This window comes from Anopheles stephensi, chromosome 3 (assembly GCF_013141755.1).
Source record: "Anopheles stephensi strain Indian chromosome 3, UCI_ANSTEP_V1.0, whole genome shotgun sequence".
Classification (NCBI taxonomy): domain Eukaryota; kingdom Metazoa; phylum Arthropoda; class Insecta; order Diptera; family Culicidae; genus Anopheles; species Anopheles stephensi.
Window position 1 is genome coordinate 16112442 of NC_050203.1, and position 25973 is coordinate 16138414.

At 46.0% G+C, this 25973-nt stretch overlaps 3 protein-coding genes and 1 non-coding gene across 4 annotated transcripts in view; 3 read left to right on the forward strand and 1 right to left on the reverse strand.

The window, feature by feature from the left end:
• LOC118510576 (cactin) overlaps positions 1 to 25973 on the reverse strand; it is a 58587-nt gene that overhangs the window by 14618 nt on the left and 17996 nt on the right. The window lies entirely within an intron of this gene.
• LOC118510579 (LIM/homeobox protein Awh-like) lies at positions 72 to 25793 on the forward strand. The gene is made up of 6 exons (XM_036052571.1): positions 72 to 932; positions 17966 to 18147; positions 24446 to 24660; positions 24723 to 24944; positions 25013 to 25261; positions 25361 to 25793. Exons 1-6 carry the CDS (start codon positions 927 to 929, stop codon positions 25420 to 25422), a joined length of 936 nt encoding a protein of 311 aa, XP_035908464.1. The 5' UTR covers positions 72 to 926; the 3' UTR covers positions 25423 to 25793.
• Trnac-gca lies at positions 9204 to 9275 on the forward strand. Its single transcript has one exon. It is a non-coding gene; the product is annotated as a tRNA-Cys (tRNA).
• Positions 15272 to 16363, forward strand: LOC118510580 (chymotrypsin-1-like). Its single transcript, XM_036052572.1, has 3 exons — positions 15272 to 15379; positions 15443 to 16041; positions 16115 to 16363. The coding sequence occupies exons 1-3, from the start codon at positions 15328 to 15330 to the stop codon at positions 16265 to 16267; spliced, it is 804 nt and encodes a 267-aa protein (XP_035908465.1). The 5' UTR covers positions 15272 to 15327; the 3' UTR covers positions 16268 to 16363.

Sequence of the window (25973 nt, forward strand, 5' to 3'; positions counted from 1 at the left end):
AATTCAGCAAACGAAACAGGGGTGAAACCCGTCTGTGCCGAGGGGTTGGATGCAGCCCGAAAGAAAACAAGGCGGAGCCAACAGGGTCGTTGCGAGTGCATACGGTAGAGTTTATCCCACTTCTACCATCGTGCAGCTTCCACTTCCGAGACCGGGTGAGGGTGATTGTTGGTCGGTCTCTTTTACCCTGCCGTTGGTTGCTCGGCTTCGGTTGCTGCCGCTTATTTACTGCCGCCCGGTAGGGGCTTATGTCGAACGCAAACTGTCAAAAGAGCGCGAGATTCCGCGAGATTCCAGTCCCAAGCAAATAACGGTTACGATTAGACGTGCGTGTAAACGAATTCTGAACGGCGCAACAGACGCCGCGAGTGGTGGTTTTTGTTGTTGTGGTCGAACGATCGATCGGTGTGAAGTGGATCGGTTGGGCGCGAAAACCCGCCTAAAAAAAAAAAAAAAATACAGCTGAAGGAATTTTGGGTGAAATTGTGTTGCTGTGCGAACAAACCTGAGATATGGAATCGGAGCATCGGTCAGGATAATCAGTAGTGTGAACAAGAGGGTGAATAAAATCACTAAAAGTTTTTATGTGAAAATACATTTCTAGAAGGAATATGATAGTCCGTGTGATAAGTGTGATTAGAATAGTTAGAGTATAGTGCAAAAAGTGATTATAGGGGTACACATCCTTGTGGGAGTCTTTTAAAGTTATCATGAATTTAAAGCAAAATAAGGGGTTATAATAAAAATACTACAAAAATCATTACCATAAGTCTGGAAGAGTAAGTAACTGTGCTGTGCTTAAAATGGCGAATGCGATAAAGTAAGCAATGATGGCACTTTCCACGAAGAAAAACTCAACGAAGATGTAAAAAACAATCTGCATTTTGCACTATATTGCAATCCACCACAAATATTAGCTGTATATAATGAAGGTAAGTTCTGTTTATTCATGTTAAATTTAATTAAATTTAAAGGTAGATATAATTATTGTTACGACTTTCTTCAGAGCAAAAATCACCGTCGGCATATCGGTGTCGGTGTGCAGATTTTTATTGACAAGGCTTGTCGGAGGGTTTTTCGCATGAAGCCTATCAAATGTTTATTATCCCAAAAATCCCAAACACAACCCCGAAAAGATTGAAATGTTTAAAGTAAACAATATTCCGGAATGAACTATAATTAAAATTGATTAAATAAAATTTAACCATCCGACTCTGGTCGGGCTTCGATAATGGCTTCCCTCACACGGGGATACACTTGCTTTTTTTTGTACAAACATTTAGGAACCGGTTCTGTTGTTGGTAAACAAAAAATACCATCATCCACCGCAAAAAAAAAACCGAGGATGTTTAACTGCTACGAAGCATCGAACGAATTAATCGTTAGTTTTTGCTGCATTATTGTATCGCTTCTCCGTTTTCCAAAACCAAACCAAACCAAAATCGAACCACGGAATTGATGGGTTGGGTGTTGCTAGCATCAAAGCGAACGCGATCGGCGAATGATCCGATCCGAAAGAGATAAATGAGCTTGGGAGAGGCAAAGTAGAAACACACAACACTTCAACAGGACTTTGTTAAGGATATGTGGCGCGCGCGCGCCTTTTTCGCACACCGATCCGGACTCCTGCGGTGAGCATCAAAAATCCCACCTGGGCCGCACCATCTGTTGTCATCGGCAGCGGCAGGTCTGAGAGACCCCAAAACGCAGAGGAAGCAAATTTAGCTTTAGTAACTTGCACACACACACACACACACAAACAACACATTTTGGGCAACAGTTTTACTACCAAGCTGTGGATAGGAATGTTCGAATAACGCTCTTGCGAACCCTCACACGATCGAACTCCAGAGCAAAATGTGTCATAATGTAAATTTATTGATGCGTGGTTGGGTTTAGAAACCTTTTTAGCGGGAAAGGTTTACCGAGGTTCGATGGAATTCTAGCATGGCAAAACCCTTACTGCAAGTCAAGTCGATTTGGGTGAGTATAGGGAACAGTGAGAGGAGGAAGTCAACCATTAGTCAAGCGATCGGATCCGGGATCCTGGGATCGAAATTCGCAAGGATTTTGGGGATTTTAGCTCCATAAAAGCTGAGTTTTTGAACTTTCAGCAGCGAGAAGAATGAGGTGGGTTAGCTTATTAATGTGTTTCACAGTGGGTGTTTACTGGCCGACAAGAACAAGTAGAGGATCAGGATCAGGATCACTTTTTTGCGAGTTGACGACATTTATATTTAAATATCTGCATCTTTAATGGCTAACTTGATGAGCTTTAAATCAATTTCTCGAGTTATTCGAATAGCCTGGGACATCCTCCACCTTCCAAGGCATCCACCTTCAGCAAGCTGAAATAATTATTATTAATAGCAGACAACTCTACGCTTGTCTACTGGAAGGAAAGTGCGTGCAATATTTCTTATTAAAATAATCCTTTTACCTTCCCATTACGGAACACACTCTCCATTCATTGAAATCACCGATCAGTCGAAATCAGCGACTTCGAGCCGACAAAGTCTGGAAGTCCTCTAGGGTAGCTCACTCTTGTGGGTGGGCAAGCGCATGAATTATGACCCCTTAGCCAGCATAGTGCGAGCTGTGAACTGAATCTCCCGTGTGATCTTGACCGTGAAGGGAAAGAAGCAAAATAAATGCAACTACATTTGCGGCCTATCGTCGCGCTCGTCGCCGGCGAATACATTTAATTCAATAAAGAGGGAGCCTCCGTGCTGGTCGACAACTAGTGTGGAGGTGTGAACTTTCTTGCCTCCTCATCTTCACCCATCCTCACCACCCTTTCCTTTAGGGTGCGTGTGGTAATTTCCGTGAAGAAAGGCCAAAGTTTCTACGAACGAACAGCAGCGACGCCAGCCAGTGGAGCCGGTGGCTTAGCATCGGAAGATAAATGTGTGATTTGTGTCATTGCGTATGATAAATATTGTCGAGCGTTTATAGCGGCTCACGCACGCACACACAACATCCTCCCTCCAATGTACGGATGTTATGATTTACGGGCCTTTTTGGCGAAAATAATCATACTTAACAGCAGCCGATAATCGAAACACCTTTCCTTTCCAACACCGGTGCTGGTGCGCTGTAAGTCGCCGAAAAGAATTAATCACACAAAAAGTGTAAAGCATACGACTGGCGGCACTCCAGTAGGGCTCGGCCGAAAAACTGGGGAAAAATCCGATCATAAATCAGGCACACACACACATTACGTGTTAAACCAAATTTATGACCTCGTCGATCTGGATCACCTCGGAATCGGGTGATTCGCTCGGTTGTTCCATTCGGGTTGACATTAAACTGTTATACGCACACACAAACACAACCGTATAACAGTGAAAGCATTCTTTCCTCGCGGTTGGTTTTCGGTACAACAACTGCCAAACTGTTTTGCCACATATCGGGGCGATCCTGCCGGCGAATGCTCCATGATCCACCGCGGGCGAGTCATCCCACTTCAGGGAGATCAAATCATAAATTTACATAAACGACAAATAAACGCCAGTAATTAAGTCCATTCGGACAGATTATGGACAGCACAAGCTTGGCCGCAGGCAAAAACAGAAAACTTTGAGCGGTGCTGGTTCCAACAAAGTTCTCTGGCTGCGGACGAGCTTCGGTTTTTTGACTGGTTCGAGTGGTCGAAACAGAACGGCAGAAAACCGTTCGCTGTATAATCGAAATCCAGCCGAATGCATCTCGCTGTAGAGGAGACACCACCGTGAGGGCATCATAAAAATATTAAAATATTACACATTGAAAAAGGTAATTAATGCTTAAAGCGGAGAAGCTTGCGACGATGTTGCGTTGCGTTGTTTGTTGTGCTGCTCTTGGCACAGGGTAAAGGTTGGAGCAAGGGATATGGGAGGATCGATTTTTCAATCTCCTTCAAAGCTCCCACAGCGACAAAGACTCGCCGGGCGAAATCAGGATCACCCGTTGTTTTAGAGCACATTCGAACGGCCGTGGTACAAAAGCCGCGCGGTCTAAAGGCTGGATCATTCATACACATGTGACGACGTGCCGGCGTCTAGCGGAAGACTGGTTTTTGGGGTTCTTACACTTTTCCAACACACGCAGCGGAGAAAACGGATCAATAAAATCGTTTAACACGCTCAAACGGCTGCCCGTTGACTAGCGGCTGAAAGGCGGCACGATTCAGCCGGACGATTTATGCCACCAACAAACGCACATGTACGGCACACATCGATAGAGATGGAAGACAATTTTACGTTTTCTATTTTCAAGTTGAGAACTATCCCGAACGAGCAAGAATGAAGACGTTATCGGTACACGGGATGTTGTCTAATAATGGTGAAGGTGAATATTTTACCATATTAAAAGCGGAGAGGGATATGCTTAGTATTTTACGGGCTAGACAAAATGACTTCATCGCGTAATGGGTTGTCACATGGGCAATGATAAGATAACCCTTGTCACGGCAGGAGACCATCGTCGATCTGTCAACATTTAGTAACCAGACGAGCAGGTAATAGAGTGGTGATTTTAGCTGGGATCATTGGCAGAGATTTTACGCCAGATTGACATGAATTTAAATTTGGGTAGTAACTTATACATTTTACTATATTTAATATACTTATTGTTAATTAATACTAATAATTTAATATACTAATATATAGTTATACTAATTGGCTACTTCAACATTCTCTATTCTGGAGCAAGATGAGAACAAAGGGACCTGTGGTTGCTTTCCTGGACGTTTCTTTGCAGATATCGGAGCCTATATATTGACAGATTGACAGATAGACAGATTGACAGACAGAAGATATTGACTCAGTTGAAAGTAATAGCAAAGAACCCTTTTGTGTCGATGCATGTTATCGAAGCTTAAGAGACCCACGTGTACAGCCTTACGTACATTGGCAGGTTGATTGGTAATCAGGAGGGCCAATATCCCAAAGAGTACTTCTCCTCAAAGATTGTTTTGATAGGACACTTGTGCAATATGAGGACCTGTCGGAAGATATTGCCTTTTTCAAGATGTATCACACGTAGAGAGATGTGATGGAATGTTCTATCGCAAGTCACCAACTCTGCCCAAAGTTTCCCTAGAAGTAACCTGTAGATCAACTTGTTGGAAAATCTTGATGACTAACGCCATTAGAGAATATAAACACATGACATGGGCCATGGATTTACTTATAAATTTGAATGGACTTTTGACATAAAGCTGTTGGTCGTGTTGGTAAAACATCTAGATTCTTGTATATCCTGTTGCAGCCACAACTTGTTCCTCTGTAAGAGCCTCGTACTCAAGGATTCAAAGGCTCTCCTTTATTATAGTAATCTGCACAGAAGAGCCCTATCGAAACCCATCTCCCTACATTCACATCACACCATACATTTGATCGGGTTATGGAGATGGAAACCCGTATCGACGTGTGCTCCATCTGCAATCAGATTCCCAATCAGAAGTCATGAATTTTCACCCCGGTTCCTGTACATACGAAAAGAAAACGACTATCTGTTGCGTGTGTCCGCTTATCGAGCGACGAACGGCGACCGTCCTATCGTGCCTTCTTATGTTCCATGTGATTCCCATGTTTTAGCATGTTTGCTGCATAGACACATACATATGATTTGCACCTTATCATCGGAGCATGTTACCGTCGTTCACGATCTGGTTCCCCTTTCGCCGCTCGAAAATACTCCTCCAACATCCGGGGTAGGGGAGGTTGGATTGCATTCCCAGCTCTGTTTCGTGGCCCAACATATTGTGCTGATTGATGATGGTGCCCAGGACTGCTGGAGCATTGGAGCAGCGTGAACGGCAGATGCTGTTATGCGGGTTTTGTTTTCCCACCTACCAACAGCCAGCTCCTCCCGTCCACTGGGGCTGTCCGATGTTTTTCCCATTTCTCGCGTGTTTCGTGTGCGATACGGATCCGATAAAGATCCCAGCAGCGTTGATGGGGAGCTTTTACTGTGTTCAAGAAGATTGTGGGGAGGGGGGAGAGGGGTAAGTTGGCGGTGGGAAAGAGGAGTGAAATATTTTGTAAAACATTACCCAAGCGGTATAACACGGTCTCTTGGCGCCTCACTCAGCGCCCTCCGCTCTCCCTTAAGCACTAAGAGTGGAATGTCAAAGTTGGCTAGCTGGACTCCCCGAACTGCAACGCACCCCAAATGTGATGACTCATGGAGGGAGTCAGTGTTTAGAAGTTGCCAAAATTCACGCAAAACATTCTTCACGCCATCATGATCGGCCATCGGCACTGTTTTGCCCTTGTTCGCCGTGGGAGGCAAAGACGACTTGGCCTCCATTATCGTTGGATGTGTTGTCTCGCGCGTCCATTACATAAAGTCAACCATTAAAACAGTCTGCCATAACTTAAGATGGCGTTGTGATCTGCACGTAAAACAGGCCAAACCCTAGACCAGCGAACAGGCGCTCGTTCTATCTGCGTCGTGTGTTCTTTTAAGGCTTCCGGTGGTTCTTACAACCTTCAAGATGGTCGAAGGTGACCCTCCCAATACTGCACAGAAGCACAAGTTCATCGATGCGTGCCGGACGATCGTAAAAGTTTTTGAACCCTCTCGCCCATAATAGTCACCACCACCACCGTAGAGGCCGATAGAAGGTGTTGTACAACATGCCGGATATCGCCATAAAGTAGCCGGGTTTATGTCTCAACCTCCAGGGAATTGAAACCAGGGAATGACCGGAAATGGATCGTTCATCATTAGTATGAGGCCACTTGGGGTGGGCCCGAAACTGTCCGTGCTGCTGTCTGGGGGTTGTGAAGACTTCTACGGCTTAATGCGTCAGTTTACGCCTGTGAGTATTGTAATCGCAAACTATTCTTGAAGTTATGTTTTGACTGTTTCTGTATTGGGGAAGGAAGCGAGACTCAGGCACATCTTTATGCCCTCTGCAAGCCATCAAATGGAACCTGTCCAGTCTCTTTCACTCGCTTAGATTTCTCAAGTCGTGATCTGGAGCTGTGTTGCCGAATGTAGTCCCGCATCGGATGCCTTCACGTTTTCCCATCGGAAAAATGTGATGGACCACGTGGTTGGACCTCGGTTTCACACGCTCCCTCGGTCACAGGATCGCAAGCCGAAGGTACCAAGATGATGGGAAAAATTGAGACTATGCAACCAAGGGCACACATTAAAAATTTGTTATTAATGAACGTAGAAGAAATTAAAAAAACATTTTTATTTTTAAGCGAATGGCTGGTCGGGAAATTTACAATCCGTGAAAATATAATTTGATGAAGCAATGGGAAATTGATGCCATATCGTGCACAAGTGCCATATCCTGCCGCTTGCGAGATAAAGTTGTCAGGAAATAAAATTAATAGCCACGAAAGCTTTGCACCGCACCGTTCCAACCAACCGATTAGATCGCTTGATCCATTCCGAAGAACTTCGATTATCATTTCGAACCTGCTGAGTTATGACTGCTGAGCTGCAAAACCGGAAAGCGGCGAATCCAAACCCAAACCAAACCCCCATTTATGAGCTCTATGGGTCAGTTGGAAATGTGTCGTTTCCCTTCGACTTTGGATGACTGCAGTCAGCCGTACACATTCTTCCTCCCAACAAACAAAAAAAAAAAAAACCATCCTCAAGTAAGAACGGCAAAGAAAAACAAATTAAATTAGCATAAAAAATCGTTCGATATTATGTTTATTGTCAGCGAACCGAGACCGAAGCCCCCCGAAGCACCACGAAGAGCGGATAAAGGAGTTAGAAGGCTACTATTTCTTTTCTTCACCCTTTAGAGAACACACTCACCCGACCTGGTTGACAGTTTAGCAGCAGCAGCCACGCTCGTGACGCTATTCTGAAAGCCTCAAACGGCAGTAGTTTTACGGCCACAATACAAAGCCCACCAAACAAACCACCACAGCTCCCACAGGCCTATTGAGCGACCAACTCCCAAAAAAGAACGCTGCCGCTGTCTGGAGAGTGAAAAATGATCATACTTTAGCCGTGTCGTACTTCTGGTGTTTACCGCGGTGCGGTAAGGATTGTCACGAGAAGCAATGGCTTCGATGACAGTAGAGGAACGTCAGGTTGCGGAAGTGGTTACAGATGGAACCGGTGGCGGCACGTCCGACAGGTTCAGGGCGGACAAAGATGAAAGCCGACCAGGCTGTAATAATCGACCGAAAAGTCAATCTTAACTCATAAAATAAAACATATTTATGCAGATAAGATTATCGAACCCCGCACACACTAGGTAGGCAGGGTAGGAGAGTCGAAGAACGGTGAAGGAAGACCCCTTACGAAGGCAACCAGAAACCTGATGGCACACCGGTGTGTGCACCGAGAAGGCACAAAAAAAAACCTTCAGAAGATCTAACGGCATGGGACGAGTCTTTCTTGGGTACGCACTTGGGATTTTCGGCTGTCTCTCTTTCTCTCTGGGTTCAAATCCCCAACGATCATTTGTAAAGTTTAAGTCAAAATGCTTGTTCGGTACAACGATCGCGCTTTTCTCCCGTTTGTTTTATCTCGGAAAGTGATATCTAAATTGGTTGCTCACGAGCTCACGAGACTGACGTTGAACTGTGGGCTGCCTGCCTGAGCCTGGTTCGATATCGTGTTCGTCATGTTGTTGCTTTCGTTGTTCTGTGTCCAAGCATGATAAGATCGCATCACACTTTTACTGTTCGATGAGGGTGACTGTTGACAGAACCTGGGAATTGTCTTGTGAGAGAGGGTTAAATTTCGGATGCAATATTGATTTCTTCCCGGAGCTATTGATGATCGATTATGAAATTTTCATGATGCGAAAGTGTTACGTACACTTTCGCCATCAATGATAATAAAATGCAGCAATTAAAGCAATTCGATCGACTGTTGTAAAGCCATCATGTTGCTACTGATAAGCGCATTCGCAGCAATAGCACTCTACCGAACGTTGTTCAAGTACAGCGTTTGCTCTAGAATGCTGACTCTAGACGATGCGCGACCGGCGCTTCGTGGGTCTCCCCCGCCGATCGGTGGGTTGGGACCGCGGCACTGGTTTATTTTTAGTTACAAGCACAACACGAAATGCGTGTGGGTCGCTTATGGCAAGTGGCCCCCCCAATGCAGAGGAGGCTCTACTTCTGCGTACACAGAACCGGGCGTGTAGTGCGATTGCGTTGTCTCATCGTAGAATTGTCGAGCGTTGGTGGATGTTTTTATTGCGTGTTCGTAACCAAGCTTGTGTGCAAGGGGGTATAGCTCAGTGGTAGAGCATTCGACTGCAGATCGAGAGGTCCCCGGTTCAAACCCGGGTGCCCCCTTCGAGGAAAACGAGGAGAGATTATGATTGAAAGAGAACACAGTTTTCCCACCAAGTTCCTCTAGGGATATGGGGAAAGCCTAGTTCTCCAAAATCGTCTGCTCCTCTCTTTTTACTCACAAACTATTTTACACGCTTTTTAACTACAACTAACAGAATTTGCTTAAAAAAAACAACATAACCTCGTACATTTATTTTCCGGAGTTCGGTTAATCAAAACTAAAATGGCCCTTAAAATGAACAACCAACATGGCCATTTCTGGCGCTCGAAATGTTGCCGTTCTATTTTTCATAAATAAAGTAACCAACGTTATGGATCTCTGTGGACCTCAACGGAATGTTGGGGTGTCCACGTCTAATGAGTTCGACTGCTAAACCTGCTGCTAGAAATCTAGCGAGTCTAGTCTGCCTATCCGTATCGCCCACGAACGATCTTGAGCGATTCTTCGAATCCGTTACCTGTCTAGATCTTCCCAGTTTTTGGGAGCGATTTCTCCGAACGGATAAACGTTCCAGCTACTGCGTTCCTATTTTGCCAGTACTCACGTTTGTCCGAGCTCGTCCAAACTTTATAGCACACCCGAAAGCGCTTCTGTTTGCGATCATTTGCTTCTAATGGGTTTCTTTCTCCCTTGGGCTATCGCCGAGTGCGTGGCATCTTCGCAAACTTGGCACCGAGCCGACCCCTGTGCTACAGGGTGCCCGCTACCTGTGCGGTGCTGCTAGTTGATTTCCACTATCAGCTCCAATCTCCAATCGCACTCCAAGACACTGTTGGGTCCGGTCGTACCCAACAGGACGACACATTAATTAAGTGATTTGTTTCAATCGCCTTTTGTTGTACTATGTCGTACGGCGTGCTGGACCGAAGGCCGCTCGATCTTCAAGTGGTGATGATCGTGATTTCACGGCTTCATCCGCAACGATCGGCGCCCGCTTGCCAGGCGTCGTAACGATTTCTACCTTCCCTGGGAGACCTCTGGGACATTAGTGATTTGGCACCCGGGTGCTGGTGCTGATGCTGCTGCTGTGTGTGAAAACTCTTCACCCTCCGAGGACGCCCATCGCTAATGATGATCGTTTTTCAATCGATCTCGAAAACCTTACATTGTACCGGCAGCGCCCTTTTTTCTCTCTCTCTCTCGTAAGGGTGTTGCTTTCATAGACCAACACACTGTGCCTCAAGAGTGTGTTGGGGTTGAAACCATTTTTCCTCATCTCTTTCGTTTTCTTTTGACTGGCTGACGATTAGTTCCGGAAGCTTTTCACCGCCGATCAAGACATTCCTTCACTTTCTTCCAGCTCCGTGAACCCGCGGCCAGCGACTCCGGGTTTGGAGGGGTTTTGCTCCGATTTCACGTGTTTCCACGGGTACGTGGGCTCGGGGCTGAAGGCGTGGAAACGACACCATCGCGCCGGTTAGGTTATTGTGCGGTGGTCATTTGCTCAACGCTCGCCAACCTTTTTCAGGCCGTAACCGTGGCGCAATTTTGTTTGATTGTTATTATTATTTTACTAAACAACAACGGAGTCACGGCGATTGAGCGTGCGCTCCAAATGGGCCTACGGAACGGATTCCGAACTTCCCATCCCGTTGGGTTGGATAGAGACATCAGCAACAAGTGGCCACTCCACACACTTCAGTTCGGCGTCCGTGGTACAATTACAAATTGTTGACGGTTTATGTTGGTTGCGCTAGTACGCTTGCTTGGTGGGAAATTATTTCATCCTTTTGACTTGGATAGGGAACTCCCGGAAGTCCCAATCGGCGAGCCATGGAAAATGGACGGTCGAGAAGTTATCTGTTCGGGATGAACTACTGCATCTGAGGCATGATTGATCGTTCGTCAGACGTCGGTTGTTCGAGGAGTGTCCTCAGTGGCCCAACCAAGCAATCAGATCAATCGTTTCGGGAATGCCTGACGGTGTGTTTGCTCTAGATAATCGAAACTAAATAACGGAGGTGACCTGTGTGACATGCACGGTAGCGAAAGATTATGTCAATTCTTCAAACCAACCTGAGCGCTTCCACGTTCATGAGATCGACCCGATACGCGGTCCGAATTTGCAAACATTCGCGCACACAAAAGGGACGGGTTTTGCGTCCACACGCTCCCCAGGCTGGATCTTGATCATACCAAATTTGAAACAGCGCACATTTCAGGCCGCAGTTCCACAGAAGTAAATCCGCCGTCGCACCGACATGCGCCCGATCGGGACATGATAATCGATCTCCGGTCGAAAACGATCGGTTCCAGTTCAATTTCTCTTCCATAACCTCCGAACGCCCCGAAGGTCTCCCTTTTTGATCGCCGCTAATCGGTTATGGATGGGTCCTACGGTCGGTAAGCTTCCATTTTTTTTTTCGTTGCCTTTTCTTTTCTCCCAATGTCTAAGATTTTCGGGTGCTCCGGAGCACTCCTTTCCTCCCCGGCTTCCTCAAGGGAAATTGAGGATCACCAACCGTTTCCCTGCCGACGTTAACCTTCACGTTTGCGGTGCGTAGCGAAGTAAGCTGTACTACATCATCCCTAGGCTCGATTTTTTTTTGTGGCCGTTGTGTACTGTGTTGTTTCCATCGCATCTTCGCCGTACTGAACGGCGTAAATTTGGCGCAAGATAAGACACGGTTGTTTGTCTCGTCGTCGTGGCGCTGTGGCTAACTGTGCCGTAGCAGCAGTAGCAGCAGCAGTGTACGGAGCATTTTTTTTTTTTGGAATTGTAGTAACGCACAAAAGTAATTTAATAATCATCAATCAATCATTTGTAATGCCTGACACGTTCGGATCTCTTTCTGTTTTCTTGCCCGAGAAGCAATGGTTGGCTGGCCCCGGCTTCTGCCATCGGGTGGGATGGTGTGTTCTGATTTTTTTCTGGGACATTTAGAGGTTTTTTTTCCCTTTATACTGTTCATCTTTCTTTCTCTCTCTCCTTTGGTGCCTTAGATGTATTAGCGAGTTTGTCCTTAGATGAGATCTTTGGTGAATGGTCGGTCGGTCCGATCGATCAGAGGTGTGAAGATGAAGTGCTTCAATGAGTATCGGTACATTTATGCGTTCGAAAGCGGTTTTGCGGGCTGATTTTGGGTAACCTTCACCTAAGTTCGTTTTGCCGACTCTTCAGACTGCGAGGAGTGTACTCATTCAACACAAGGTAGATGCACCAATACCAAACATTGAAAATGGTGCAACTTTTTCTCAATTATTTCAAAGTAAGATGTAGGCAAGTCTTAACACTCTTACATACTTATTTAGTTCAAGCAGCTCCACAGATATTGTAGCCTTCGGTTATTCAAAAATTGGGCACCTGGGGATGGATCAATCCCCTTGGAGGCCCTAAGCAGAATAAAAGTTGGAGGCCTCTCACACGTCAAATCTACTGACTGGGCCAGAGTCAGAAACTAAGCGAAGACATTATATTAGTCCCGGAGACTTTAGGGAGCTCGGGCTCTCTAAATGATTGAGGCTTCCAGGACCTCACAATCTGTTTAAAGGAAGATACGTATCTGTCAATTCGAAAGGGAATCCTTAAAAACTCTGGGCCCCAAACATCTGCTTAATTCGCATGTACTATGATCCCTTAAGGGGAACATTTGTTACGAGAACATGGCGGACACTGATGGCACTGACATCGATTGATATAACAAGTCTCTAAAACCTTTAATCTACTTTCGAGAGGAAGATATTCAGCAGGATTTTCTAGTAGCAATAAATGTCGATGTAATGATGATTAGAACTCTATTACCATGTGGTTGGATTACCATGTAATAAACAATTCTCATGAGTCTTCGGTGACCGAGGTGACACAGGGCATGTGAATGCACTGTTACGTCTCTTCAAAAATCCCTGGCAGTTGGTAGCCGATATGGCAAGGTCTTGAACAAATCGGAGGGCTTTTGAAGAAGATCAAAAATATATTTGTATTGCTTTACCCAATATCTAAAAGAATTGGATAGCATTTAATTAATATAGCTCTTAGTCCGACGCAAATATTCTGCAATCTGCTGGGTCTCTTATTACCCAAATCATTCCCATTCTACATCCAGATCCGAACGATGCTGAAAGTGCATGTACCAAACCAGGACACAACACTAAACAAGTCACTACCACTCAAGCTTCCGAAACCACACAGTAGCGATTGTTCGAACACCACAGTAACATGCACCATGTACCATCCGTTGCACCACCACCAACTCTTCCCCCATAAAAACCCCATTCCCCTCACGCTCACCATCCAGACCTTTAGGTTCGAGGTTGAATTTTAAATGTGTTTCAAACGAAACGAACCAAAAACAAAACAAAAAAAGCTACGGACGATCCTGCTCATTCGACACTATAAAGCCAACGAACAGAGAAACAAAACAAAACCCATCCCGAAGAAAAAAAAATGCCCGAAGAAGAGTAATTAAACGGGAATGTCCACCCGGGTTGGTCTGGATGCGCGAAACCTGTTCGCGCCGATCGGGGCGACGAACGTGGAATGGCATTTGGCTCCACTGCTGCCGGGCAGCCCGCGTTGGGTTGTAGGGTGCTTGCGTTGGCGGTCGTGCCACCACCGTTTGACAACGTTCTCTGCCGACCGCGTGTTTATGCATATTATGCAAAAATTCTTTATTTTCGCCCGTTGTCAAAAGTCGATAATTCTTTCGATTAATTAGTGAACTGTTTTGGGTGTTGGGGTCGCTTACGGAGGGATTTCTTCGGAGCGCAAGGGAAGCTTTATGCGATCGTTGACCGGTTGGATCATCGTTCACCGCACGAGCGCCGGATGCAGCCGAGCCGAGTTGTATAAGAAAAAAAGAAAACAAGCAACCTGACAGCTGCTTAAGCTTCGTGTGGGCGTCCACGATACCACACACCCGAGTGGTCCCAGGGTGCCAATCATGCTGCCGGCAGAAAACCCCGGCCCTCGGTAGTGGCAACCTGACACATCCTTTCGGGATACAATTTTACGGTCCTCGAATTGGCTGTGACGTGTCGGTGCGATTTCGGGGTAGTGCGCGAATATTTTATGCACCTTTTAAACGGTGACGTTGTGGTGCTACTGTCGGTTTTAGGCAGGGTGAACGGCACACATAATTAGACACCGGCCGGATCGTTACCGTGGGCCTGCATCATTAAGAAAGCACTCCGGTGAGTGTTGGTGACCGATGGGACAGCTTCTCGATTACGCAAATGAGAATTCTCACCGGGTGAGCCGGGCCAGGAATACGGAGCGACCCGGGTGTAGTTGTTTTACGATACCAACGTTTTATACCTTTTTAATGCGTTCCACACTAACTGTGGGCAGTTTAGTAACGGTCACCTGCAATAATTTCGTCCACAGTAAAGTGTTGTGACAGTTTAGTGTAGGGTGCACAATTAAAAAGGAGTGAAATTTGACGCTCGTAAAAATTGGACCAGCCAAACGCAGGTGTTTGAAGAAATTCTTTTCTCCCAAACTGGAATGCAGGTCAAACGGCGTAGACGTCATTTCTTGATACGACGTAGCACTGCTACGCCTACCGCGAAAATCACGCCGCCCGACATCTGTCACTCAAACTGTCCCGACAGTGGATTATGCGTCGCGATGACATCGACGTACTCCCCAACCCGGTAGAGACCATCCTTACCTTATCAAATCGTACCAGAGCCAGATACGGTGCAATCGGCTGCATCGACTGCAGCTCTTATCGATGTGGCCGATGTGGTCTGTGCAAACCACCGGGTGGCAAGATTGACTAATCGCAACGATCAATCGTTGATGCCGGACGGTACGCGCTTTTAGGCTTTGTTTCCGCAAATTTTTAAAAATACCTGTGACCTACTGTGCCATAAATGTAAAGTGAGATGAGTTGGCCAATTCGAGACGGGTTGGCGCCGTCTGCGATTTGGTCGTCTACGAAGCCAGAGGATAACGCGCGAAGGAATTCCCTACCGCGATAAGATTATGCTTGAACAAGCGTTTCTGAGTATATATACTTAGACGCGGCGAACCAGCAGGCATCATCAACTGCAAGCCTTTCAACAAGTGTTGCATCAATCCGAGCTCTAACGATCGCAAGTCGCATCAAAATGCAAACAAAATATCTTACGATTTTCGCCTTCCTGGTTGGAGTTGCACTGGGTAAGACTTAGACCTGTTTAGACCACCGGGGAGCTTGTAATCTAGGTCCTTTATTTCCAACAGCAATTCCCGCCCCATCAAACGTTCTGGACGATGTCCCGGATCGTCGCATCGTCAACGGAACGGACGCATCGATTCAGGACTATCCGTTCATGATATCGCTGCGCGGCAGCACCGGTGGACATTCGTGCGGTGGCAGCATCCTGTCCGAGCTGTGGGTTTTGACGGCTGCTCACTGCGTGAGTGCGACCACACCGTACCTGCAGACGATCCAGGCCGGCCGGACCAACATCTCCCGCGAGGTAGATGATTCGGTGTACGGTATTGAGCAGGTGATCGCCCACCCGCAGTACGATTCGCGCAACAGCCATCTGAACGATATTGCGCTGCTGAAGTTGCAGCGTCCGCTCACGTTCGGTGACAGTGTTTATCCGGTCCGTTTGCCCGCTCCGTGGTCCGAGGTGGAGGACGATGCGGACGATCTGGGTGTGACACTGATCGGCTGGGGTCTTACGGCGACGGGCGGTTCGGCACCTACGACGCTGCAGCGCGTCGACTATTACGTGGTACCGAACGAGGAGTGCGATGCGATCCACACGAGCACGATCTATCCGTCGCACATCTGTGCCGCGATCCCTGGCGGTGGCAAGGGACAGTGCAGCGTAAGTTGGCGTTCTAGATGGGTCAACGAGGGTCGATCGCTTATGGAGTGTTTTGGTTTTTTGGCTTTTACAGGGAGATTCTGGTGGTCCACTACTGCATCACGGCGTTCAGGTGGGCATCGTCTCGTGGAGTATCAAACCGTGCGCCGTTGCTCCGTACCCGGGTGTACTGACCAAGGTTTCGCATCACATTGGCTTTATCCGAGAGCACACCGGGATCTTGTAGCGATGTTGGACAAGCGATGGATATTTGTACATTAAAGAGGATATACATAATTAGGAATAAAAAGACTGCAAGGATATTAAAATGGAGGAGTCTTTCATTTCTTGAACATATGGCTTTGAACATATCAACCTCTGCAAATTCGATTAGCAACTTCGGCTTCAGAGCTGGATATTCACCAGGACGCTAGGTTCAAGACTTTAACTCTCTATTCTAGATCAACCTTGTCTAGAACCCCCGGTGGAACTAGAGATCTTTACCAGGATCTATGGCATTTGTATTATTTTATCTTCAAAACTATCACAATTCTAAAGCTCAAACATTCAGGACATCCAATTACTAGACATGCCAAAGGCTTCAAGGATCTATTATAGTCAATTTTAAGTGTGCTGAGCTTTGGCTTTACAACCAGTGTAACAAGCATTCCCTAGCCTTTTCAAAATTCAATTTTAATCCAATATTCAAGGACACTGGTCCTATCTCTACAACTTAATTGCTCAATCGCTCGTCCTCAATTTCCAAAAGCGTATTAACCACACAAAGCCAAACCATTTCGATTCCACTTACGCACCCCTAAAACCGATCAACCATTGTAACCGTTACAATGTGGTCCGTGTAAAATTGTGTGTTTACTCTGCGCGATCGGCTCAATCCCAAAAGGCCACACAAATCATACCTCCTATACATCCCATCCGAATCGATCTAGACTCTGGCGCCCGCTATCAAGCCCACCGTAATAATAAACCCACAAAGCTGTGGGTCCTGTATCAAACGGTTTCGATGCAGGATGCAGTTTTTTTTCCCCCGGCAACACAAAGGCCGGGACACACCATCCTTGCGATCCTTTCGTTTGGCACACGCCCGCACTCTGGCCAGCTGTGTGGATCATAAATCTTGTCAAAGGGCACGATCCGAGCGCTATCATCTGTCCGGTCGGCTGTTCCGGCCACATTCAAAAGTGCCATTTATTGTGCTTTTTTCTCTCTCTCTCTCTCTCTCGTTCTCTCTAAGGTTCGACGGATGGTTGAAGGATAGCGAATGGTTGGCCGGGCAAAGTGCCGTGTCGTGATTATGTAACGCCCCGGTTTTACTGTACGCCGGTCGGTTTGAGCTATTGTACTGCGAGCGAGGTACATCGTTGGCACCTTTGTGGCCATCGTACCCTCCGTGCCCGAAGGGAACATCCTTTTCTGCTGTTCTCTAGCCTAGAGTGTTAATAGGATTTGTATCTGCAGCGTCAAAAGCTGCGTTCTACGATCCGAACACCATTGTCCCGGGCGTACTTTGCCATGGGTCTTTGCACACGCTCGAAAGGTGCACCTCATCATTCATCATGGGTGTGTGCAGAATGTTGAAGGACCCACTTCAACGCAGCAGGGAGTCCCCATTGTGTGTGTGTGTGTTTTGCAGTCAATTTTCTCGCCACACGCTTTAAAGGTGTGTGCCCGGCCAGCACCACAGCGGGCCATTTGTTGCCGGAAAAAGCAACACATACACGGGCGTAAATAATGTAATTGAGTGTGTCGATTTTCGTGAGAGCGGAGGTCTGTCTATTACTCTGGCCGATCGTGCAGACACCTTGTCGCTAACGTCCTGCGAGAGCATTTCGGTATACAAATCGAATTAGAATTAAATATGCAACGCTGCCGAGCGAGGATGTTTGACTCATTTTACTTCTTCTTCTCCTTCTTCGCTCCACAGAAAGAGCTGCGATCCTGCACGGCCTGCGGTGAACCCATATCGGACAAGTTCCTGCTAGACGTCGGTGGCTGTTCGTGGCATTCGGCCTGCTTACGCTGCTGCATCTGCCACACACCGCTCGACCACCAACCGTCCTGCTTTCTGCGCGAGCGTCAAATCTACTGCAAAACCGATTACACCAAGTAAGAACCGGGTTGAAGGACCTTTTGGGTCATGCAAAACCCAGAGGAAGCCAACCTTCCTCTCACGAGGCATTGTTGGGACGCGAGGAAATTCCTCGTGCTCGTGCCCTCATTAATTTGACAACAATTAGTAGCGGCGTTGTTGGTACAGCCGGGCCGAAAAAGAGGGGCCCTGATTAATATCCCATGTTTGTTTGATGATTGGGGACTAAAATATGAATTTTATGCCCACTCCAGGTCACCCGGACCCGCGTGGAAAAATTATTCCATCCACCGAGCGATGATGATCGCACCCCAGTGGGACAGGTTTTTCGTGGGGTGTGTGTGTGTGTGTAAAGCACATTTTAATAAATAAACATTGCCCCGAAAGGGAGCTCGCAGCCACACACGCAAACACAGCGAGGTGGAAAAAGTACATGGGTGCGAAAATAATGTATGCATCGCCACCACCCCAATCCACCGGGTGTATCGTGTTGGACCAACGCCAGCGACCAGTGTTCATGCTTTTTCATGCTCAGTTAACTCCCATCAGCTATTCTAATGTATGGGCAGGAATAAATTGTCGACCCTGTTTGACAAATCTACATCCTCGAGAGGTGATCGGTCAGCGGGGTTTTCTTCTCCAGCCTTCTCATTCAGCAAAGCTTGAGTCGAGGAAGATTTGGCTGTCAGATTTTTGCGGTTAGTTCTGAAAACAAAATCTAGCCGGCTGATTCTCATCTCTAATTGAGGTTGTTGTTTATAATTTGAATAAAATGCATTTTTAGATACATTCTTTTGGGTTTGTTCTTTGGAACTAGCCGAATTTGATACTTTGAGTCCTGGTGTCTTGAGAACGCAAACTTCTATCAGAGCTTCAAACAATTCACACATATTAATGCCCCTGCAGACATGCTTCTTCAATGTCCTCAGAATGAAGATTTTGGGGAGCACACACACAAACACGTTTGATGATTTTGTGCACGTCCACATTTCATTGACGAATTGAAGATGCTGCTTTTATCAATGATACTTGCAATGCGTTGCTTCCGTAGCACTAAAATGCTGTGTCCAGTGCCTTACCGGGTGCATACCTCGCTTCAAACTCGTTCCTCGAGTCATCCTGGCTGCCGGAGCTAGAGGATCCCCCAACCGATCCCGGACGACATCTGCTGGAGGGAGCAAAGAAACATGATTCCCAACACACCATGTCTGCGCGCCGTGTGTGCTTCCCCCGAGCCTACTGGTGGCACTTTAATTGCTGCATTTGTTTCGAATCCTTCGGTGCTTGTCGCATGATCAGGAAACCTGCCTTGCAATGCAATCAATGCAACAACAAACCCAGCAGTTCTGCTCTCCTCCCGTTACCCATCCACCTCGTGTGGCCTTGTCCGATAACGGCCCAAGCACGGGGAGCAAATGGAGAGAAAATAATAAATATCGACATATTTTTTCACGCGCTTCAAGAACGTTTAACATGCAGTACGCATGTAGTACGCGATCTGTGCTGTTGGTGCTGCTGCCGTTTGCGAACGCTTCTTCGAATGTGCGGAATGCAGGCGGGTAGAGCTTCCTGCTGCTTGCTTGAAAATGTATGTACAACATTCTGAGCACCTTACCCCGGGCGCAAAACCACTTCTCTTCCGCGGTGAACGATACCAATCCGGCTGTTGGGATTTTCTAAACAATAGCTCTCCACAAAATCGAAAAGTCCACTGCTGACGCTCGGATCGGACCAACGTTCGGCAAAGGTTGGAAGCTAATTTCCGAGGCAATAAAATTCATTATTGCACCTTCCTTCTATGGGGTTGCTGCTCCTGCTGCTGCTGCTGCTGTCGGTGTTTGGATGCTCCACCGGTGGCTTATTGACGACAAGTTCTCGGAAACGCATCCGGCGCAGTGATTTTTCGCGAAAAGTGTAACCCCCGTAGGAAGGGGTGCAAAAAAAGCAGGGATAAGCAACTTACACAAGAGATGATGTCCGAAGAGGTTCTGTGGAAATTTTGCAATGGCTCGGCATTTGAATGGCGAGCGCATGTAAATGGGCTTAAAAGACAGAGAGAGAGAGATTCTTTGCAAAAAAAAAACTAAGAAAAAGGGTAAATGTAATTAATCTCTATCATTTTGTTTAAAAACAATTCTAGGAACGAATTATATTTTATAGATCCTAGATAGAAATGGTTCCTTCAGGGATGAACACCATTTTACGCCTGAAACTATGCAATTATGTGTTTGTTACTGTTTAGAATATTTACCAGCCAATTTTGATCCTCTATGGGCTATCGGTGTTTAACCTCAAATTTGGTGAACAAAACTTGAATTCTATAAAAAATTTGACTGATTTACTAATATTTTAAACGATTATGATTAAATGTAGTAAATTAAAATTCTATTGACTTACACTGCCATAAAAATTGTTATTTGGTTTGTAGTTTACCTTTCTTTACTAACCTTCTGTTCTCTCTTGATTGGCCATATAGCTAAGGAAAACTTTAACAAAAGATTGATGGGCTTGATTTAGACCAAACCCTTTACTCTGCCACAGGCAACTGAGGAAACTTATAATATTGCAACCTTCTACAACGGTTGTTATTCAAATTTACCTTCCTAACACCTAACCTAACTTCCTAACTTTATTTTATTTTTTTCATTCATAAAGAACGGCCTGGCCGTATTGCTATAACTTTCTATTTATGGGTAGCAAAAAAAATCTGAACTTTATACGTAAAACTTGTGACATAAACCTCTCTTCTATAAGAAGCAGTTTGCTGTAAAAGTTTTTGTTTTTTCAATTTTAGGAAAAAAAAACATGTTATCTTTGAACATTCATAAATACTACAACTATTTAGTGTTGAGATGAGATATTCCCTCCGAGAGAAAAAAAAAACAGTTTTACTATTTTTTATCACAATATTGCACTGAAATTGGATTATGCATGAACAAGTTATTAGCTTCCAAAGTTGCCCGCTTGCCTGGGGAAAGGTAGTGGGAAAACATCTTTAAAACAACTTGATTTAGTATATAAAAACTTAACACTATTTATAGATAAAGATTGCCGAGATAAACATACAAAAAACAAATTTGAAATCAAACGGACTCCTAAACCAGGAGATATGAGCAATTAGAATCGTTTTGGCTACCCCCGAATAGCATGTCACCTTGAATAGGGTTAACAGTCATAGCTTAGAACTTAGAATTTAACAGAAAAAAGCACACGAAAATTTCCCCAAAATAATTTATCCCGCGGAAGCTAAAAGGTTGCCCATCCCTGAGTATTAAGGATCTGCACACACGAAAAAAGGCCCACCAGCCCCTCCCCCCCTACCCCCCCTTTCGCAAGCGCAAGCCTCACTTACGGCGAACTGTAATGTAGCTGCGAGCGCACCACCAGCAGCAACAGAAAGCCCGGTTTTGTAAAGCAATTAAAGCTAGCACCGTCTCCCGTGGCTGCCCTTTGCGTGTGTGTGTGCTGTCCGGTCCTTCGGCGTAAGGTTCGCCGGTGCATCCAGCGTTTCATCGGCATCAGGGTAGAGCGAAACGAAAACCTGAATCCCCATGACTGGCGGACACAGGCGGACCCTTTTCGCGAACCAGCGGGAGCCTTTCCCGAGTGGACAACCGCGGGAGCAAATTATGCACATAATCTGGAAAATATCTCGAAATTTATCATTCCCATTCGTTTTGGGGTGCATCCTCGCTGGGTGCGCTGGCTGCTTCTGTTCGCCACAGTGTCACACGGATAAAAGGGGAGACGATCGCGCAGGAAGGTCGCGGCGAGATGCGATCTGCAAGATCGCATCGAATACCGATGTCCGGGCGCGAATACCGATGGGAGCTGATGATATTTCTCGCCCCGTTGTTACAATACAGGTAGCCCGGCGGTTTACGTACTTGCGCGTACAGTGCGACGCACTGCGTAATCGCGCACAATCAATAAAGATGTGAAGCATCGGGCGAGCGATACGGCGAGTTCCGTGGCAACCGTTTCGATAAAGCAATCTCGGCAAATCACCCGGAACGCCGCCACGATGACCGGATGCAGCTCACTCACTAGTTTGCTGCTGCCTTCCACTATTGCAGCGCAAGCAATAATCTTACGCACGCACGCATAAACGCACGATTTACGAGGCTCCAGCTTGTGGCCAGTGTGCCAGCAATGTTAATACCGTTTTATGAGCGTTTAAAGAGTAGCCACAGACAAACAGTAACGATAGATTACTTTACTTTACGTGCGCGTTCTTGATCGCTCGCAAGAGGGAGTCGATGAAAGGGGGGGGGGGGGGGGTTTATTGTTGAGGAAACTTAAGACGACAAGCCACTGAATGCACATAAAAAAGGTGTAAATTTTTAATTAAATTATATCGAGGCGTTTGAAGCGGATCCTGTAAGGATGCAAATCTGAAAGGGGTAATTAAATTGAAATTTAATCCAGTCGGGAGATTAAAGCAATAAAACGATATAATTTAATAATTTTTCAACTTTAAGAAGAACATTTTAGGGATGACGAAAAAACAGTGAAAAATAGAAGAAGAAACTTCAAGAGTTGAAAATAACGGACAATCGATGAAAGGACAACAAATAAAAATGAGAAAGAATTTCTAGCAAAAGTCTAAAGTAAAGTGCAAAAGAGACATAATTAAAGCTAAAAAATATATAAAAGATAAATAAGTAAAATAAGTACCAAAAAGAAATATAAAATTCAAAAATAATTAAACAAGCAAACTAGCTAAAAAAATATTTCGAATAGAAAAATATATTTAAGAAGGAAAACATCGTTTAAAAAACGCATAAAAATGCAACAAATTCATATTTTTAACTTATTTCTATTTTTTATCATCGTATCATTAATCAATTTCCTTTTTCATAGATTTTGTTTAAATTTCTTTCTGTTTCTTTTTTCATTCGTTTTGTTCACGAATTTTCCTCGATGGTAAACATGTTGCTTTTGCCATATTTAAACACCTTTGTTTGAACTTCATCAAACATCAGCAAGTAAATTCATTAAGTCCTCTTTTTCCTTCTTCTGTTTTTTTTTTCTCGTGGCTTTGCTTTTTCCCATTTTTCACTGCCTCTTTGCACAAACACGCGTTCGATTATCGATCAGGATACGTCGGGGGTAGAGATTGCCACGATAAGCGGACAATCTCTGTTGTACAGCAAACAGCAAACAGCAACAAACAAACAAACCCCGTCAGAACGGAGGCAGCGAATTGGGGAACGCAAACAGAAGCCAGCGTAAATTCGCAAACATCGAAAGTGCATAAAAATAATCATTAATTTTAATGTCCACCTCCTGTCGTCGGTCCAGCGATGTGCATCGCTCAACCGTGTTGCTGCTGCCCCCCCAATCATGCAGCTGCACTGCCCCACAAGCCAACAGTCTTGCCTTCACTTTGAATAAATGGTTGATATAACTTTTCACGAAAGCGAAATGGCCGGGATGAGGTGGGGTTTTGGCTTTGTTTTTCACTCGGCCCTGTGAGGAAGAACTTCTTCGGATGGATTAACTTCTTCCGATGGCAGCTTCTGAGCTGCGACAAGATGAAGCACAACACACAAAGCTCAAATTTGTCCCGTGCTCAGGCCGGGTGTCTTGTTAGCAGGAATGTTACCCTGTTTTTGTGTGTGTGTGTGTGTGTGTGCTCGGCAGCAACAACAGCACGGTAGTAGTTTTGCAACTTCTTCTTCTTCGGTGGTGCTTCAGATCTGTTGATCTGTTTGCATAGTGGAGCTTCGGCACCGAGAAAAAGAAGAAGAACGATGAGGACGTTCATGCAAATGAGGTGAAAATTTACCATCAACAAAGTGATATTCCGCACGCGAAGCACGCGACCGTGTGGCCGGCCGGCCCCGGTGGTAGCGCTAAAACACCCGTGCACCACACGATGCACACCACGGCATTCGATCGTATCGCGGTGCATAATTAATGGCTGTCATAATATGGAACAACACAATGGGCAAATTGAGGCTCCGCGTGTGCGCACCGGACACTTCCGTTCTTGAAGGTGGTTCTCGCGACAGTGTAGTGCGGCACTACAGGTGGAGCGGCGAGTAGGTGCACTAATGATTATTTTAAATTTAAAAATAATTATGCTGATAAAGCTTAGCTCAGTAGAATTTGCCAAGAAATGCGCAAAAAAAGTCCATTAAAAAAATGTCAACCACGTGGCAAAAATTTGAACACCACTGTACCTTACAGTTCCCGAGACCCTCAAGATGAAGCTACCGATCGTTCAGAGAAGGCAGAGATTGTTTTTGGTTGATGAACCCCAAACGAAGACACACTCCATTTTTCTTCGCTCTCTTTCGCTTTCCCCAGGACGTTCGGTACCAAGTGTGCCCGGTGCAGCCGTACGATCAGTGCCACCGACTGGGTACGGCGGGCGCGCGATCTTATCTTTCATCTTGCCTGCTTTGCCTGTGATAGCTGTGGGCGCCAGTTGTCGACCGGAGAACAGTTCGCCCTCGTAGACGATAAGGTACTGTGCAAGACGCACTACTCGGAGATGTTTGACTGTGGCACCTCGAGCGATGGTAAGCCCGTGACGGAACTAGCTAGAACGACCAACAGTAACGCCGCTTTCTATCCTCGACAGACGGTTGTGAGGCGGATGGCTATCAGAAGAACAACAAAACGAAACGTGTCCGGACCACGTTCACCGAGGAGCAGTTGCAGATCCTTCAGGCTAACTTTAACATCGACAGCAACCCGGACGGACAGGATCTGGAGCGGATAGCATCGGTAACGGGTCTGAGCAAGCGGGTGACGCAGGTTTGGTTCCAGAATTCGAGGGCACGCCAGAAGAAGCACGTTCAAGGTAAGGTCTCTCTCCACAGAAACGGTTCCTCATAATATTTGGTTGCTCTGCGTCTTTTCTCTCCACAGTTCCTAGAGAAGGTGAAATGAATCCGTTTGCGAGGCATATCAACCTGCAGCTTTCGTACACCTTCCAGCAGGCCGGTGTCGTCCACAACCCGCTGCACATTGGCGCTGGTGGTGGTGGTGGTGGTCTCCTTAATGGGTCCCCGTTCGCCAGCAATGGTCACTTTGGCAGCCATCATCACAATAACAACAACAATAGTAGTAGTATCAACAATAATCACTCGTCCAAATCGTCCGCCTACAGTACGCATGGTAAGCAGACCGTTGAGGATCCTCGTGGATCCTTGAGAGTGTGCATCAGAAAATCGCAAACCACCACAACGAACCGTGTACAAATTCGTTTCGTTTTAGATTCCTCACTGGACGAGCTATCGGAGGACTCGGCGATACATTGCATGCAGAGTGAAGCTTAGCGAAGGAAGGCGCAACTCCATCACCTCCATTTAGCAGTCGATTAGTTTAGTCGTAATGGGCCACATGGTTTTGATGCCGTGTTTGTTGTTGATCAGTATTAATTTATTTCTAACACGCTATTCCCGGGACAAAAACAATAACAGGTCCGCTCATTCCAAGTTTTAGCTCCAACTCCCTACGTCCTGAAAAATTATGTTTTATTGTCCCAATTCTCATTGCGGAACTGTGCACGGTTTCAAATTCGCGTCCCACCATCACCCGGTGTGTTGCTAAATTATTGTCCCTTCCTAGCATAGTTGTGGCCTTAAGTCCTCTACCCCCCCTCCCCAAAAAAAGGAAGTTCGTTTCAAACGGCAACGGTATAGGAAAAGAAAAACAAAAAAATAAAGAAATTATTTATTTAATGCACCATCACTGTACAAAGTAGCGGTAGCGGATCACTTGTGTTGCATTGTGGTGGGTGAAGAAAGAAACGCCATTCCGGATCCGAATCCGGTTGATAGGTTCGTGTATGGGGTCGATCATGCATGCAATAAGGCTTAAAGACTAT